This window comes from Hyla sarda, chromosome 8 (genome assembly GCF_029499605.1).
Source record: "Hyla sarda isolate aHylSar1 chromosome 8, aHylSar1.hap1, whole genome shotgun sequence".
NCBI lineage: Eukaryota > Metazoa > Chordata > Amphibia > Anura > Hylidae > Hyla > Hyla sarda.
In genome coordinates this window covers 110,206,123-110,224,545 of record NC_079196.1, presented here as the reverse complement: position 1 = coordinate 110,224,545, position 18,423 = coordinate 110,206,123, and the positions used below count along the sequence as shown (strand labels likewise).

General features: G+C 45.6%; 2 protein-coding genes across 6 annotated transcripts in view; one reads left to right on the top strand and one right to left on the bottom strand.

Moving 5' to 3' along the window:
* The window catches only part of CCNYL1 (cyclin Y like 1), a 70,821-nt gene extending 59,465 nt beyond the window's left edge, over positions 1-11,356 (bottom strand). For both annotated transcript variants that reach the window (XM_056533405.1, XM_056533406.1), the window contains exon 1: positions 11,194-11,356. In XM_056533405.1, the coding sequence (XP_056389380.1) occupies positions 11,194-11,356 (163 nt within the window). The remainder of the gene's footprint in view (positions 1-11,193) is intronic.
* A 317-nt stretch (positions 11,357-11,673) lies between these two features.
* The window catches only part of METTL21A (methyltransferase 21A, HSPA lysine), a 50,168-nt gene continuing 43,418 nt past the window's right edge, over positions 11,674-18,423 (top strand). The window contains exon 1 of one of the 4 annotated variants that reach the window (XM_056533408.1): positions 11,674-11,811. Coding sequence is in view for 1 of the 4 variants with exons in the window: in XM_056533407.1 (XP_056389382.1) it covers positions 11,737-11,996 (260 nt within the window). In the remaining 3 variants the exon portion in view is untranslated. Of the gene's footprint in view, positions 12,083-18,423 lie in introns of all 4 variants that reach the window. The other 3 variants (XM_056533407.1, XM_056533409.1, XM_056533410.1) reach the window with 3 other exon arrangements.

Genomic DNA, 18,423 nt, shown 5'->3' with positions numbered 1-18,423 from the left:
CTGTATTATACTTTGTGAAAATTCCCAAAGGATCTGAAATATTCTAAGATTTTTGCGACATGGTTCCCTATGCCTCCCTTTTCCTATACAGTCTGATGGGTGAATGCCAGTCTATCTATAGTCAGAAATGCACTAACACTATATCAGTCACCATGAACTTTACCCTTAGACCCCTCCCGAGGCAATATATCAAGTAGTACAGCATCTAGCCTGGAAATAAAATGCTACTGGAAGTCCACCATTCCATGTATAATCGCTTTGCCATGATCCAGTAAAATTAGTGAATAATATATTAAAAATGTACAACACAGGTAAGCCAAGGTGCCTGAGGTCAGGAAGAGGTCAGAACAGCCCGGAAACATGTTGCAGGTTTTTAAAAATTTTGCGCACAAACTTTAATGGATTGTGGCCGTGCTTATTCCCCTGAAGGAGTTGTTACTTGGGAGGAGCTGGTGCCATCTGAGGATCCACCGTACTTTGGCCTATATGAGTGTTGTGCCTGCATATGCACAACCTCATATGTTGAGTGACCCAATTTCACTGTTACGTCTTTACTCTTTCTGCAGGATAATACACAGGGGGCACTCTAGTTTGGGTCCACCATTCCATGTACGGCTTTGCACTGGTTTCAGCTGGTACTGGTCTTTATGAGCTCTATTAATCCCCTTGCTAGTAGTAAAATCCTTACATCATGAGTCGTCCTAGAGTCAAAAAAAAATTTGCATTTGCAATGTGGTTCATGCTATGCCAACTCTGTGGTTTTCCTAGGGTTGAATAGCTGGCATTAGTGCAGATCTGGAAGATATGACGAGCTATCGCCTGCCATGGAGTGTATTATTGATGGCGAACCAAAGGTTTGTTGACCTCACCCTGCAGCTGTCTCAGAAAATGAATAGCAGGGGAAGTAGCACATTCTTTATGCTCAGGATCTACCTTCCTGTTTAACCCGGTTCCTGGGAAAATATAACAAAGGGTGTGTGCCTTGACGTCCAGGACAGCCAAAAGTTTAGCATACTGCGGCACTAAGCAGCTCCACCTGGTCTACTGAACTGCTGTCCTGAAGGACAAATGAATGCTGCAATTGATAATTCAGCAGTCACTAGAGTCTGATCAGATTACCTCTATTATAATCTTGTCCTCTAATGAGTCTGAATGTGATCCCAACACTTCATTCCACAGGCTCGCCTACATAGTACACCAATGCTTCACCGAGTGGACTGCATCTCTGCTAAAGCTACAAAACACACCAATAGCTGCTCTACTAGTTGTAATTTATGTAAATGTACACAGTAAAGAGTCAAGGGAAAAAATAAAAATAAACTCACTTGTCTGGTGCTTTAAGTGAAAGAAAATCAAATACTTGTGAATGGTATTAAGGGATAAAAACTCCAGGACAAGAAAAGGTTTAAAGAATTTATGAATTAGTCTATGTAGTATTTACAGATATGATTAAATCATAACCTGGCTCGGTACATTACAGATCACAGCCTTGCAAGAAAAGCGTGTACAGTTCTCTAGAGGCATTCAAGACGTCATTGGAAGGGTGACTAGAAGCACTGTACTGACTTGGGAGAGCTGCCATTTCCCAAAAGACAGAACTATTGAGCTTTCACACCAACGATGTGAAGGTAATGTGTGTGCCAAATTGTAATGCCTTATGATATATTCATTTCGCAATCTTTAAACACCTTCTGTTTGTAATAAGGTACATGGACCCATTAAAATGCCTACTTCATAGTTCTATACCTTGGTATATATATATTGTGCAAACTAACTAATAAACAGTGGCCCAGATGACAAGAACGGTCTCATTTCACGCACAAGGTATTTTCGGACTCAAATTTTTATTTACGTCTTTTATGTAGATTTCTGGCGCATGGAGTTTGTAAAAGTCATGGACGAATGTTTTTCACTGTGGACATAAGTATGTACGGGTATCAAAAAATAAATTAATAAATAAAAAAAAAAAGGTCCACTAAAACAAGGTTGGAAGAAATTTTGAGCTGTGTTAGAAGATATGGCACACAAAGCCTTGGCCTTAGGCTGGGTTTACACTCTGGTAGTGTATATTCACACACACATTATACAGTGATCCCTCAACATACAATAGTTTCAGCGTAAATTTTTCTGGACCATTATGACTTGAATCCATATTCAACATACAATGCTACAGACAGTCCAGATCTGTGAAACATGTCAATGGCTGGAGGAACCGACCAATCAGAATGGGCATTCACTGGTAAAACACTTGTATTACTGAAGTGCATGCACTGAATTCCTGCCTGGTAGCGCCTCCCAACAGTAAAGGGAGGTATTACATGTTCTGTACTACTCTTCACCTGTGCCAGGGTTAGCTGCACCTTTGGACACCAGGTGAGGGCGGCTCCATTACTTTTTTAGGACATTGTGTGTACTGTATAGGACCATAAAGAAGCTCCTGTCCTATACATAGACAGTGATTTACCGCTTCCAGAAGATCTTTCTTACTTTTATATGTAAGGACTTTGTTTCTTTAATCCTCACTTTGTCCTACTTTTGGGGCTTCATAACCAATTACCAGGTTTCCATAGAGTTATGGTCTGAAGATACAATGGTTTCAAGATACAATGGCAGGGATGTGGAATTCCTATCACCCGACGCCCGGGTCATGCAGTTCCGGGCAGGTGAATTTTTCCGGCCCTTAGCCCGGCTTCGGGCAAGCAGGGCTGGACCTGACAAGTGCTGCGGCACTCTGCAGTCTGTATGGAGCGGGCTCCGGACTCCTGCCCGCTCCATACTCTGCAGCCCCCGGCTGTTTTCATAGCCAGCATGTGGCGATCGCCGCGGCTGGCTATTAATCCTTTAGATCACCGCTGTCAAAGCTGACAGCGGCGTCTAAAGGGACATGTGTATGCTCCCTGGTGGACTAGTGGGGTGGATCGCCCCCCCCCCCCCCCCCCCGCAGCGCAATCGCAGGGGGGCAATCCACTATAGAGGTAGCTGGAGGGCTTACCTCTGTTTCCTGCTGTCCCGGCTCTGTCATTGATAGGGCCTGGCTGGACTAGGCCCTATCAATGGATCACAGAGTACACAGATCAATGAGTTCAATAGAACTCTATTCATCTGTATGAAGAATCTAATGATTACTCCTATAAAAGTCTAATAAAATGTAAAAAAAAAAAAAGTTTTAAGTAAAAAAAAAACACACATTAACCCTTCCATGTTAAAAGTTCAAATCACCCCCTTTTCCTATATAAAAACATGCTAACATAATAAAAATAAACATATTTGGTATCGATGCGTGCGTAATTATACAACCTATAAAAATATAACATTATGTATCCCGTACAGTAAATGTAAAGAAAATACCAAACCACAGAATTGCAATTTTTATAATATCCCAGAATTTTTTTTTTAGGTCATTAAAAAGTCAGATCATGATACCAATACAAAAAAACAGATTATGGAGCAAAAAATGAGCCCTCATACAGCCTGGTATGTGGAAAAAAAAATAAAGCTACAGAGGTAAAAAAAAAAAAAACGGCAATTAAAAAAATTCAAAAAAGTTCTGAATTTTTTTAAAATTAGTAAAACATGACGTAAACTATACAAATCTGGTATCGCTGTAATCAGACGGCCTAAAGTATCAAAACAACATGTTATCTCAACCACAAGGTAAATGGCGCAGAAAAGAAAACCACCAAATAAAATTATCTTTTACTATTTCAATTTCACTTCACCTAATATATATATATTTTAGTTCGGAGAATATGTTATTGAAAAATTAAAAGGTATCATTATAGTAGGTAGTTATGGCTATTATAGGGCGAGGAGGAAAAAATCAGAGCGTAAAAGCGAAAATTGGCCCGGACAAGTGGATCGTCATGAGGGACAAGTAGATTTTGCGCCATTTTAGTCCCGTCGACAAGAAGTTTTTTTTAAATAAAATTTCCACACCCCTGTGATGGTCATCCTGGAACCAATTAATATTGTATCTTGAGGGGCCACAGTATAAGGGGTCAAGTGTGGGAACTCACACAAGATTTCCTCTCAAGGGCTGGGTCTGCAGTTCCCCAGCTAATGGGAAGAGTGTTCCAACTGTAGAAAGAGTGAAGGAACCCTGTTCCCATGTGTTCCTACAGGACTGTAGTCCTGCATTTGAAGCAGATGTAATGCCAATTAATAAAAACAGTTGAATACAGCATAAAATCTGTCATGAAATCCACAGTATATACCCAATGTGTGAGCATACCCTTAAAGGAAAACTGTCACATATTTTCTCCCGCACTATCCACCGGTATTGGTGGATAGTGCGGGAGACGCTGATTAAAACGAGCCCTACCTTGGTCTTATCCGCGCCGCCGTTCGCCCACACTTGTAGTTTTAAACTCTATGTATATCCGGCTGTAACTGGCAAAGGCGGGGCTTCTGCGGGCTAACGGACACTGACATCAGCGCCGCTCATGAATATTCATCCCTCCTGTTCTCCCTCTCTTCGCCGCTGCTAACTAGAGGGAGGGGAATGAATATTCATGAGTGGCGCTGATGTCAGTGCCAGTTAGCCCGCGGAAGCACCGCCTTTGCCAGTTACAGCCGCATATGCACAGAGATGAAAACTACAATTGCGGGCGAACGGCGGCGCGGATCAGACCAAGGTAGGGCTCGTTTTAATCAGCGTCTCCCGCACTATCCACCAGCCCATGTGGATAGCATGGGAGAAAATATGTGACAGTTTTCCTTTAAAGACCTCAGTGTTATTCTATTCAGCTGGACCCCATACAAAATATATGTAAAAGAATATATACCACATGGAAAAACAATGTGCCAACAGATATAAACCATATGGCCCATCTACTCTGCCCAATATTCTGAATACTGTCAATAGTCCCTGGCCTTATCTTATACGAGGATATATGTTTATTTAGGTTAATATATATATGTTAGGTAAATATATATTTATAGGGCTAGGATTTCAGACACATTTTTGTCTCTGAAGTTCTTTCCAGTGCTGAGATATTAGTCTTTCTGGTATTATGCATGTTAGGCTCAAAAGCCCAGAAGAGGTTTTCCAGCACAGCAAGAGCCCGGGTACATCCAACCCATGTCCTCCCTACTAGAGATGAGCGAACTTACAGTAAATTCGATTCGTCACGAACTTCTCGGCTCGGCAGTTGATGATTTATCCTGCATAAGTTAGTTCAGCTTTCAGGTGCTCCCGTGGGCTGGAAAAGGTGGATACAGTCCTAGGACTTTTCAGTCCACCTTTTCCAGCCCACCGGAGCACCTGAAAGCTGAACTAATTTATGCAGGATAAATAATCAACTGCCGAGCCGAGAAGTTCGTGATAAATCAAATTTACTGTAAGTTTGCTCATCTCTACTCCCTACCAGCTGGGAAATGCCCCCTTGGGTTTGAGCCTTATTTGCATAATGGAGTCCTGCTATTTTGCAGCTACCACTTCTTATGTTAGGTTATTCCATGCACTACTCTCTCAGTAAAGTTATACTTCCGGATATTACTGCATAAACTTTTGCCCTTCTAATTTAAAATCTCTCATGTGTTAGTATTTATTTTAAGTACCGTATTTTTCGCCCTATAGGACGCACCGGCGTATAAGACGCACCCAATTTATAGGTGCAAAATCTAAAAAAATTAAGATTTTGAACCCAATAGTGGTCTTCAATCTGCGGACCTCCAGATGTTGCAAAACTACAACTCCCAGCATGCCCGGACAGCCGTTGGCTGTCCGGGCATGCTGGGCGTTGTAGTTTTGCAACATCTGGAGGTCCGCAGATTGAAGACCACTGCATAGGAGGCAATACTCACGTGTGCCCGCCGCTCCGGATGTCGCTCCATCGCTGTCGCCGTGTCCCCGTCGCTCCTGAACGTCTCTGCTGCCGGCTGGGAATCCTCGCTCTCCGTCGCCGCCATCACGTCGTTACGCACGCCGACGCACGTACGCGATGACGAGGAAGGAGAGTGCCGGCCATACAGGGGATCCCTGAACAGAGAAGACACCGAGGAGGCAGGTAAGGTCCCCCCCACCCCGGTGTCCTGTAAGCACTAAGCCGGCTATTCAGTCGGGCTGTTCGGGACCGCCGTGGTGAAATCACAGCGGTCCCGAACAGCCGGGTTAGTGTCACTTTCCCTTCAGACGCGGCGGTCAGCTTTGATCGCCGCATCTGAAGGGTTAATACAGGGCATCACCGCGATCGGTGATGTCCTGTATTAGCCGCGGGTCCCGGCCATTGATGGCCGCAGGGACCGCCGCGATAGGGGTGTATTTGCCGTATAAGACGCACCGACTTTTTCCCCCGTTTTGGGGAAGAAAAAGTGCGTCTTATACGGCGAAAAATACGGTATATTCTCCTCCTTTACGATACTGATTTCCTTTATGTATCTGTCTTCTCTGTCTTGTAAGTTTTATCCTACAACCCGTGTTAGTTTAGTAGTTCTTGGTCCTCTCTCCAAAATATCTATATCCTTCTGGAGTTCTGGCCTCCAGTACTGCCTCACCAGTGTGCTGCACAATGGTATGAGAACGTCCCCCTTTCTACTGCTAGACATCTTGGCCGACATTTATCATTGTCTCTAGACCGTTTTTTTTTTTTGTGTCTACAAAAGGCACAAAAAAGGTGCAAGCAGGGTTTATTTGCGCCTTTTGGGTTACACATTTCTGCTGATATTGAGTTACAATCCAGTGATTTTGGCAATACACATGATACGGACGGGTTTTACGAACTGCGCCTTTTTGTGAAAAGGTGCAAAGCCACTGAAAAGTCTCTAAAACGACACCAGCCCAGACTTCGCTTTTTTGTGTATGTGAAAAGAGAAATTTCAGAAAATGTGACCTGCACAATATGTATCAAATACTTTGTGACCATTTAATAAATTTGGCGCTGCTATACATTACCAGCACACAAAAAAAGGTGTAGAAAAATGCTTCACTTACACCTACACTGATAAATGCCGGCCCTTATCCAAAGGATAGGGGATAAGATGTCTTAGGGCCGGAGCACCCCTTTAAAGACAAATAAAAGATTCTGTGGTAACCTCAGACTTTACAACAATTTCTGTAATACTCTGGATATGAGATTTTATCGGAAAAAAATGCCTGAAGTGGCTTAGTATACGTGATCAACCAGAATTCCCCATTCTCTATTTTTTGACTTGGGAGTCGACTTTCATGGGGTCTCTCAATGACCGTTATCACAGAATACATAACAACGAGCCGGCCCAATAATGTGAAAAGACGACCTTCAATAAAAAAAGAAAAACGAGTGGGGGGGGGGGGGGGGGGGAAGACTCTTTCCCAACCAGAGACAATTTGTTTGATTCGTAGTTTGAAGGAGATTGTGAGAATGCCGATACCCCAGACCCAGCTTGTATGATTCAGGAGTGCAAACCCTTCTAGAGGGGAACATCCAGGGAAGATGTCTCGGGTCCCTCCTTATAGCGTTCTCTGCAGGTCACCTGATGCCTCCAAGTAGAGAGAACAGTTCGGCATATCCCCTAGTGTGCCCCCACTCCACTTCTTCACCTTATCCTCTGCCACAGACGTGCACACGGCACTTAGGATAGCAGAGCAGACACACCAGTCGGAATATCATCCCACCATATACGGTTTTTGAACCGGATTTAAAACCGTGGTCTGCGGCACTTCTGTTCAAAAATTGAATACGGTGGGAAAACGAGTTGACCGGAGTCCCCAGCTGAAATAAATGGGGTACAGCACACGTCCGGCAGGGATTCCTCTGCCAGATTCAGCTGCTGTATGCCCCAAATTTGAATGCAGTCTTAGGGTACGTTCACACGTGCTGATTTTTTAGCGGGTTTTCCGCTGCGTATTTGAAAGTGGGCGGGCTCTTCTCAGCTGTCCGCAGCAGATTTTCCGTGGCGGAATTTTACGCTGCGGAAAATCCGCTACAGTCCCTACTGACTTCAATGGGGCTTGCGGCGGAATTTTACGCAGTGTACATTCCGCTGCGGACAGCCGAGAAGAGCCCGCCCACTTTCAAATGCGCAGCGGAAAACCCGCAAAACAATTCTGCACGTGTGAACGTACCCTTAGGCTGGGTTCACACCGAGTTTTTGCAATACAGTTCCGTGTAAGTTTTCTATTTGAAAAGTATATGGAATCGTATTGAAAACCATATGCACTGACTCTCCATTGAAAACCTTATGCCAAACAATACATCCAGTTGCATCCGTTTTGCGTTTTTTTCCCCCGTACACAAAACCGTAGCCTACAACAGTTTTTGGTCCAGGTGAATAACCATATACTTTTATTTTTATTTTTTTGCACCATATGGTTTTTGACAGTGCGCAGTTTTTTTTTTCTTGGAATTTCAATCAAACAAGTGAAACTTTATTCATAATGGAATGAAAAGTTAAAAACGTATACTTTTTTAACCGGACCGGATGCAACCGGACATACGGGTTAAAATTTGTACACACGTTTTGATACAGTTTAGTCCGGTTTTGAGGAATCCGTTTTTCATCAAAAACCTGATACAGGAACTGTATTGCAAAAACGTGGTGTGAATGCAGCCTTACACTGTTTACGTAATACTACAGCCAGTCACTGGCCCTACCTGCATGTATGCATTGAATTGTATGACAATTGGCTGACCAGTGTGATCACATGACTATAATTCTCGGTTTGGACTTCCGTGTTTGTGATGTCAGCGGAGAACCCCTCCCCCATAGACCTAAATGGAGGGGGCATGGCGTGATGTCACAAACACGGGAGCCCAATGCTGTTGCTCTGAACATAAATGTGGATAAGATGACTAGGGGCAGAGTACCCCTTAATCTAGGGTATCCTATGTGGAGACTAAATAATTTGGTCCTTGTAGATTAAGGGTTCGCTTCACGTCACCAACAAAACCAGGGCCCTGACCCCCCACAACTCTAAGTATTCATTTGTATAATACTATATAGGATTACCACAGGAAAGCAAAGCTCTAATAGAAGAATGGGTTTACATAAGCGAGTGCTGCAGATATATTCTTGCCTATATTCCTGGTATACAAGGCGACATATAAACATATGACTTGTATTCCCATAGCAACCAATCACAGTTCAGCTTTCACTAGCACTGGAAAAAGAAAGCAGCGCTAGGATTTGTCGCTATGGGCATATACGATTGACAGTACTAGCATCCTTACCCCATCTACCAGGGAGACCTTGTACATATACCTCATCCACTGCGGAGTCCTTGTACAACTAGTACTGGCATCTATACCTCATCCACTGCGGAGTCCTTGTACAACTAGTACTGGCATCTGTACCTCATCCACTGCGGAGTCCTTGTACAACTAGTACTGGCATCTATACCTCATCCACTGCAGAGTCCTTGTACAACTAGTACTGGCATCTATACCTCATCCACTGCGGAGTCCTTGTACAACTAGTACTGGCATCTATACCTCATCCACTGCGGAGTCCTTGTACAACTAGTACTGGCATCTATACCTCATCCACTGCAGAGTCCTTGTACAACTAGTACTGGCATCTATACCTCATCCACTGCGGAGTCCTTGTACAACTAGTACTGGCATCTGTACCTCATCCACTGCGGAGTCCTTGTACAACTAGTACTGGCATCTATACCTCATCCACTGCAGAGTCCTTGTACAACTAGTACTGGCATCTATACCTCATCCACTGCGGAGTCCTTGTACAACTAGTACTGGCATCTATACCTCATCCACTGCGGAGTCCTTGTACAACTAGTACTGGCATCTATACCTCATCCACTGGGGAGTCCTTGTACAACTAGTACTGGCATCTATACCTCATACACTGGGGAGTCCTTGTACAACTAGTACTGGCATCTATACCTCATCCACTGGGGAGTCCTTGTACAACTAGTACTGGCATCTATACCTCATCCACTGCGGAGTCCTTGTACAACTAGTACCGGCATCTATACCTCATCCACTGGGGAGTCCTTGTACAACTAGTACCGGCATCTATACCTCATCCACTGCGGAGTCCTTGTCCAACTAGTACTGGTATCTATACCTCATCCACTGCGGAGTCCTTGTACAACTAGTACTGGCATCTATACCTCATCCACTGGGGAGTCCTTGTCCAACTAGTACTGGTATCTATACCTCATCCACTGCGGAGTCCTTGTACAACTAGTACTGGCATCTATACCTCATCCACTGCGGAGTCCTTGTCCAACTAGTACTGGTATCTATACCTCATCCACTGCGGAGTCCTTGTACAACTAGTACTGGCATCTATACCTCATCCACTGGGGAGTCCTTGTACAACTAGTACTGGCATCTATACCTCATCCACTGGGGAGTCCTTGTACAACTAGTACTGGCATCTATACCTCATTCACTGCGGAGTCCTTGTACAACTAGTACTGGCACCTGTACCTCATCCACTGCGGAGTCCTTGTACAACTAGTACTGGCATCTATACCTCATCCACTGCGGAGTCCTTGTACAACTAGTACTGGCATCTATACCTCATCCACTGGGGAGTCCTTGTACAACTAGTACTGGCATCTATACCTCATCCACTGGGGAGTCCTTGTACAACTAGTACTGGCATCTATACCCATCCACAGGGAAGCCCTTGTACAACTAGTACTGGCATCTATAACCATCCACAGGGAAACCCTTGTACAACTAGTACTGGCATCTGTACCTCATCCACTGGAAAGCCCTTGTACAACTAGTACTGGCATCTATACCCATCCCCTGGGGAGTCCTTGTACAACTAGGACTGGCATCTGTACCTCATCCACTGGGGAATCCTTGTACAACTAGTACTGGCATCTGTACCTCATCCACTGGGGAGTCCTTGTACAACTAGTACTGGCATCTTTACCCCATCCACTAAGGCAGCATTTCCCAACCAGTATGCCTCCAGCTGTTGCCAAACTACAACTCCCAGCATGCCTGAACAGCGTTTGGCTGTCCGGGCATGCTGGGAGTTGTAGTTTTGCAACAGCTGGAGGCACGCTGGTAGGGAAACGCTGCACTAAGGAATCCTATAACAACCAGTACTGGCATCTACGACCATCCACTAGTCACCCTTGTCGAAGCAGTCCTGGCACAGAGCAGGGTCACCCATGAGAGACAGCTGGGGTCCAGTGCCATGGTACAGACATGCCATCTGCTAGCACCGGCTGTGCCCCGCCTGCAGCCCATATGACAGTTCCATCCGGTAGCCTGCAGCGGTTCTTACCATCCGGGAGCTCCCGGTCGCTGATGTGCTGTAAGATAGACTCGGGCTCGGCTTTGAGTTCCACGTCTACCTGGTACGGATCCGGCCGCTCCACCACCCCACGGGCACGGCCTGGCTTCGGGCTGGCATCTGGGGACACACAACAAGTCACCGTATTGCCCATGCTGAGAGGGCAGTGAGGGACACCTCGTACGGCCTGCCTCGCCTCCTGGTGCTCGGAGGCCTCCTCCTATCCGTCACGGGCCCTTACAGCACAGACATGGAGCGCCGGCCACAAAGCCACCAAAATGACGGACACCGGGACTACTGCTGCTAGGACGGCCTGGACAGGAGCCGCATCCTCTTCTCCCAACCGGTCCCACGGAATCTGAGGGCGGGAGGGAAGCGGTGACGCAGCTCACACCCCTCCGGTGACGTCACGCCTTCCTCTTGGATCGCCTTTCCACCGTCTCCCCAGTCCTCCAATAGGATCCCCGAGGGGCGGAGTCACTGAGCGATATTTTGATTTTATTACAGCCAATCGAGCTCCGGACAATCCATCACATGTTTGCGCTTTTCGGCCGAGCCTTTACAGCGCACCAATCAGCGTGCTTATGGGCGGAGCTTCCTCAGAACGAGGTTTGGCATGCAAGATTTTTCCTGAAGTTCCTGGATGATTTTGTAGCACATGATCGGAATAAGAACGTGCGCTTACTACATCCTGTGAGACTGTGCTTGTGTGAAGGAACGTGGGAGCGGGTAGGAATGACTGACGGGACCGCCAACAGCTGCAGCTTTGTCTGTTTTGTAGTCTGGTTGCTATGGTAGCAGTTCTCTTTAGCTTCCCACGTGGTTTTGTAAATCATTTTAAAGTACATTACATCTCTTTACATTGATCTCTACACTTGGGGTACGTTACAAACGTGCCAATACCTATTATGTATAGGGTTCTGATTTTTTGTGGTTATACAGGGCTTTATTGGAAAAGGGGCATTTATTTTATTTTTATTTACACTTCATTTATTGAAAAAACATCCTATAGACTTTTAAAATCCTGATTTCCATGTCCGCAGAAGGAATGAACATGAATATTATTTCTGTGGACTCCACACGGAATGCATAGCTGTCCATGAGATGGCGAATTCCTGTGCGGCGCGGCGGGATTCTCCGTGTAGACATTCCGAGGTGGGAACATAGCCTTAACTGGCACTATTACACTGACTCCTATGGCTGTACAGTGGTCCCTCAAGTTACAATATTAATTGGTTCCAGGACGACCATTGTATGTTGAAACCATCGTATGTTGAGACCAGAACTCTATGGAAACCTGGTAATTGGTTCTGAAGCCACCAAAATGTCATCCAAAAATAGGAAAAAGTGAGGATTAAAGAAAAATAAGTAGATAACTAATATAGATAAAGCAAATCCTTACATATAAAAGTAAGAAAGATCTGCTGGGAGCTGTAAATCACTGTCTGTCAGTGTTTCCCAACCAGGTGCCTCCAGCTGTTGCAAAACTACAATTCCCAGCATGCCCGGACAGCCAAAGGCTGTCCGGGCATGCTGGGAGTTGTAGTTTTGCAACAGCTGGAGGCACCCTCTTTGGGAAACACTGGTCTATGTAGAGGACAGGAGCTTCTTCAGGGTCCTGTACAGAACACACAATGTCCTAAAAAAGGAAAATGGAGCCGCCCTCACCTGGTGTCCAAAGGAGCAGGTAACCCTGGCACAGGTGAAGAGGAGTACAGAACATGTAATACCTCCCTGTACTGTAGGGGGTGCTACCAGACACCAGTCAGTGCATACACTTCAGTAATACAGGTAAAGAGTACAGAACATGTAATTACCTCCCTGTACTGTAGGGGGCGCTACCAGACACCAGTCAGTGCATGCACTTTAGGATTACACCTGTTTTACCAGTGAAATATCCATTCTGATTGGTCGGTTCTTCCAGTCATTGACACGTTTTGCAGATCTGGACTGTCTGTAGTATTGTATGTTGAGTCTGGTTTCAAGTTACAATGGTCCAGAAAAGACCATTGTATGTTGAAACTTGTATGTTGAGGGATCACTGTATCTCACAGGTTTCTGTAATCAGCAGACAGGAGGCCATCAGCTGGCTTCCTTTTGCCATGACAACCATTGGAACCCTGCAATCACATCACAGGGTTACCATTGGGGAACAGGCGCCCCCCCCCCCCCTCTTTCTGTCAGTCCTATAGATGTGGAGTCAGTACTGACAATGGCACCCATGGGGTTAACACTGCGCAATCTCTATCTCTGCATTTGCGTCCTGCCGCCAATCTGCAGCAGTGTGTCGTGCAGAGCAGAAGATCAGCAGGACGTATGAATAGATCCATTTGTGGGGACATAACCACAGATAGACCTTATGCATAAGTCCTGGAAAGGGGTTAAAGGGGTACTCCAGAGGGAAAAAAATGTTTTCAAATCAACTGGTGCCAAAAAGTTAAACAGATTTGTAAATTACTTCCAGTACTTATCAGCTGCTGTATACTGCAGATAAACACTGCTCAAAAAAAATAAAGGTAACACTTAAACAAAAAAATGCAGGTATAGAAATATCCTCCTAATGGCGCTCACCCCTGGTAGTCGTATTCTTCATAAAGAACTGCTTCAATGGGGAATGACTGATGCAGACAATTGAAATAATAAATAAAAAGGGTTTAATCTATAACAGCGCTAGGACTACACGTTTAATCCCTTCATCAGTGGTCTTCAACCTGCGGACCTCCAGATGTTGCAAAACTACAACTCCCAGCAAGCCTGGACAGCCCCCTTCAGCGGGAAGTTAGGGTGAGCTGGTCCAGGCCATCTATGCTGCAGGGACCGTCGGGTGGGGATGGTTAGTCGTTGCGGGCTGTCCATTTACACTGGGGGGGGCCTCTTTTCCGCGCTTCGGGCCTGGACTAGTGCATTGCCTTGACGACGATGCACAGGGACGTTGTGCATGAACGTCACTGTGCGTTGTCGTCAAGGCAACGTCACTACTCCGGGGCCGAAGCGTCGAGAAGATGCCCCCCCCCCCGGTGAAAATGGACAGCCCGCAACGACTAACCATCCCCAACGGATGGTCCCTGCAGCATAGATGGCCCGGACCAGCTCACTCTAACTTCCCGCCGAGGGGAGGTGAGTCCAAAACAAAAGGGGCGGGGGGGCTGGATGATGACGATGGCCGCAGTGGTCTCCAACCTGCGGACCTCCCAGAGGTTTCAAAACTACAACACCCAGCATGCCCAGACAGCCGATGACTGTCCGGGCTTGCTGGGAGTTGTGGTTTTGCAACATCTGGAGGTCCGCAGGTTGAAGACCACTGATGAAGGGATTGACAGGCGGAGAGTTCACTCGAGTATAAGGCGAGGGGGGCGTTAACTCTGCTTATGCTCGAGTATATACGGTAACTTTCTGCCACCTGTTGATTTGAAGTTCCCTTTTAAGTCGCCATATTATGATGCTCATTTTTTGGGCAGATTTTATCTTAACTATTTTGGGGTAGATCTGATTTTTTTTTCATCACTTTTACATTTATTCTGTGATTTGATGTGACTGAAAAACTGAAAGGTTACTATTTTGCCAAGATGTACAACATATTATAAGGTTTTGATTCTGGCAGTATACATTTAAATAATTTTAATATATTGCACATACTAGCATCTTCTATTTTCAGCTTGTTTTGGGACCCATTGGTTCCCTGGACTCTGGGATATGTGCAATATGTAGTGTGTGTGTTTTATTTATTTATTTTTTATAGAAAAAGTTGTTACATTTAACCTCTTAAGGACCCAGCCATTTTACACCTTAGGACCCGGCCATTTTTTGCACATCTGACCACTGTCACTTTAAACATTAATAACTCTGGAATGCTTTTAGTTATCATTCTGATTCTGAGATTGTTTTTTCGTGACATATTCTACTTTAACTTAGTGGTAAAAATTTTGGGTAACTTGCATCCTTTCTTTGTGAAAAATCCCCAAATTTGATGAAAAATTAGAAAATTTTGCATTTTTCTAACTTTGAAGCTCTCTGCTTGTAATGAAAATGGATATTCCAAATATTATTTTATTTTATTCACATATACAATATGTCCACTTTATATTTGCATCATAAAATTGACGAGTTTTTACTTTTGGAAGACATCAAATGGCTTCAAAGTTCAGCAGCAATTTTCCAATTTTTCACAAAATTTCCAAAATCACAATTTTTAAGGGACCAGTTCAGGTTTGAAGTGGATTTGAAGGGTCTTCATCTTAGAAATACCCCACAAATGACCCCATTATAAAAACTGCACCCCCCAAAAGTATTCAAAATGACAATCAGTAAGTGTTTTAACCCTTTAGGTGTTTCACAGGAATAGCAGCAAAGTGAAGGAGAAAATTCACAATCTTCATTTTTTTACACTCGCATGTTCTTGTAGACCCAATTTTTGAATTTTTACAAGGCATAAAAGGAGAAAATGTATACTTATATTTGTAGCCCAATTTCTCTCGAGTAAGCACATAACTCATATGTCTATGTAAAGTGTTCGGCGGGCGCAGTAGAGGGCTCAGAAGGGAAGGAGCGACAAGGGGATTTTGGAGCGTACGTTTTTCTGAAATGGTTTTTAGGGGCATGTTGCATTTAGGAAGCCCCTATGGTGCCAGGACAGCAAAAAATACCCACATGCCATACCATTTTGGAAACTAGACCCCTTGAGGAACGTAAAAAGGAATAAAGTGAGCCTTAATACACCACAGGGGTTTCACGACTTTTGCATACGTAAAAAAAAATTTTTTTTTTCACTAAAATGTGTGTTTCCCCCCCCAAATTTCAAATTTTTGCAAGGGTTAATAGCAGAAATACCCCCCAAAATTCGTAACCCCATCTCTTCCGAGTATGGAGGTACCCCATAAGTTGACCTGTAGCGCACTACGGGCGAACTACAATGCTCAGAAGAGAAGGAGTCATATTTGGCTTTTTGAGAGCAAATTTTGCTCGGGGGGCATATCGCATTTAGGAAGCCCCTATGGTGCCAGAACAACAAAATAACCCCACATGGCATACCATTTTGGAAACTAGACCCCTTGAGTAACGTAACAAGGGGTACAGTGAGCATTTACTGTCAGATCTGTCAGACACCAGTGGGGGGTAAATTCTCACTGCACCCCTCATTACATTCCGTGAGGGGTGTAGTTTCCGAAATGGGGTCACATGTGTTTTTTTTTTTTTTGCGTTTGTCAAAACCGCTGTAACAATCAGCCACCCCTGTGCAAATCACCTCAAATGTACATGGCGCACTCTCCCTTCTGAGCCTTGTTGTGCGCCCCCAGAGCACTTTGCGCACACATATGGGGTATCTCCGTAGTCGGGAGAAGTTGCATTACAAATTTTGGGGGGCTTTTTTCCCTTTTATCTCTTGTCAAAATGAAAAGTATAGGGCAACACCAGCATGTTAGTGTAAAAAAATTTTTTTACACTAACATGCTGGTGTAGACCCCAACTTCCCCTTTTCATAAGGGGTGAAAGGATAAAAAGCCCCCCAAAATTTGTTAGGCAATTTCTCCCGAGTACGGCGATACCCCATATGTGACCCTAAACTGTTGCCTTGAAATACGACAGAGCTCCAAAGTGAGAGCGCCATGCGCATTTGAGGCCTGAATTAGGGATTTGCATAGGGGTGGACATAGGGGTATTCTACGCCAGTGATTCCCAAACAGGGTGCCTCCAGCTGTTGCAAAACTCCCAGCATGCTTGGACAGTCAACGGCTGTCCGGCAATACTGGGAGTTGTTGTTTTGCAACAGCTGGAGGCTCCATTTTGAAAACAGTGGCGTACCAGACGTTTTTCATTTTTATTGGGGAGGGGAGGGGGGCTGTGTAGGGGTATGTGTATATGTAGTGTTTTTTTACTTTTTATTTTATTTTGTGTTAGTGTAGTGTAGTGTTTTTAGGGTACAGTCACACGGGCAGGGGGGTTACAGCGATTTTTCCCGCTGCGAGTTTGAGCTGCCGCACAAAATTTGCTGCATCGCAAACTTGCAGCCTGATGCTCACTGTAAGCCCCCTGCCCATGTGAATGTACCCTGTACATTCACAAGGGGGGGACCTCCAGCTGTTGCAAAACTACAACTCCCAGCATGCACAGTCTATCAGTGCATGCTGGTAGTTATAGTTTTGCAACAGCTGGAGGCACACGGGTTGGGAAACACTGAGTTAGGAAACAGACAATGTTTCCCAACCAGTGTGCCTCCTGTTGTTTCAAAACCACAACTCCCAAACATTCTCAGGCATGCTGGGAGTAGTAGTTCGGCAACATCTTTAGAGCCAGATGTTGCCGAACTACAACTCCCAGCATGCTTGGAGTTGTAGTTTGCAACATCTGGAGGACTACAGTTTGCAGACCACTAATACAGTGGTTCCCAATCTGTGCCCTTCCAGATGTTGCAAAACTACAACTCCCAGTATGCCAAAACTGTCCAGGCATGCTGGGAGTTGTAGTTCTGCAACATCTGAAGGGCCAGATGTTACAGAACTACAACTCCCAGCATGTCTGGACAGTAAGGGCATGCTGAGAATGTGTAGTTTTGCAACATCTGGAAGGGCACAGTGGTCTCCAAACTGTGGGCCTCCAGATGTTGAAAAACTGCAACTCCCAGCATGCCCAGATGCCAAGGGCTGTCTGGGCATGCTGGGAGTTGTAGTATACAGGGTCCCAATACAGCAATGCATGTCGCTTTACGGCGACGTGCATTGCTGTAAAGGGCCCGACCGCGGCTGAAGATCTACTCACCTGTCACCGCCGCCGCCATCTTCCTCGCCGGGATCGGGGTCTTCAGGGACGAGGTAAGTACCGGGGCCGGTCCCCAGCACTCCCCCGTCCCCCGCCGCGTCCTCCGGTCTTCCTCCCATCCTCTCCGGACTTCCAGGGGCCGGGCAGGACGGGAGGAAGTAACCGCCCCCCTCCTGCGATTGGTCGGTTAACTAACCGAAGAATCGCAGGGGATCGGAGGAGGTGGCAGGCTTGCCACCTCGCTCCTATGCTTCAGCATGGTCCTGGCTGTCTGTGACAGCCGGGATCATGCGAAATTACCGGGCGGTCGGGTCCCAGAGACCCGATCAGCACGGTATCGCAGCAGATCGCAAGGGCGATTTCCCTTGCGATTTGCGGTGATCGCCGACATGGGGGGCCTACATGGCCCCCCTCGGCGTTTGCCCTGGATTCCTGCTGAAGGATTTCAGCAGGCATCCGCTTCCGATC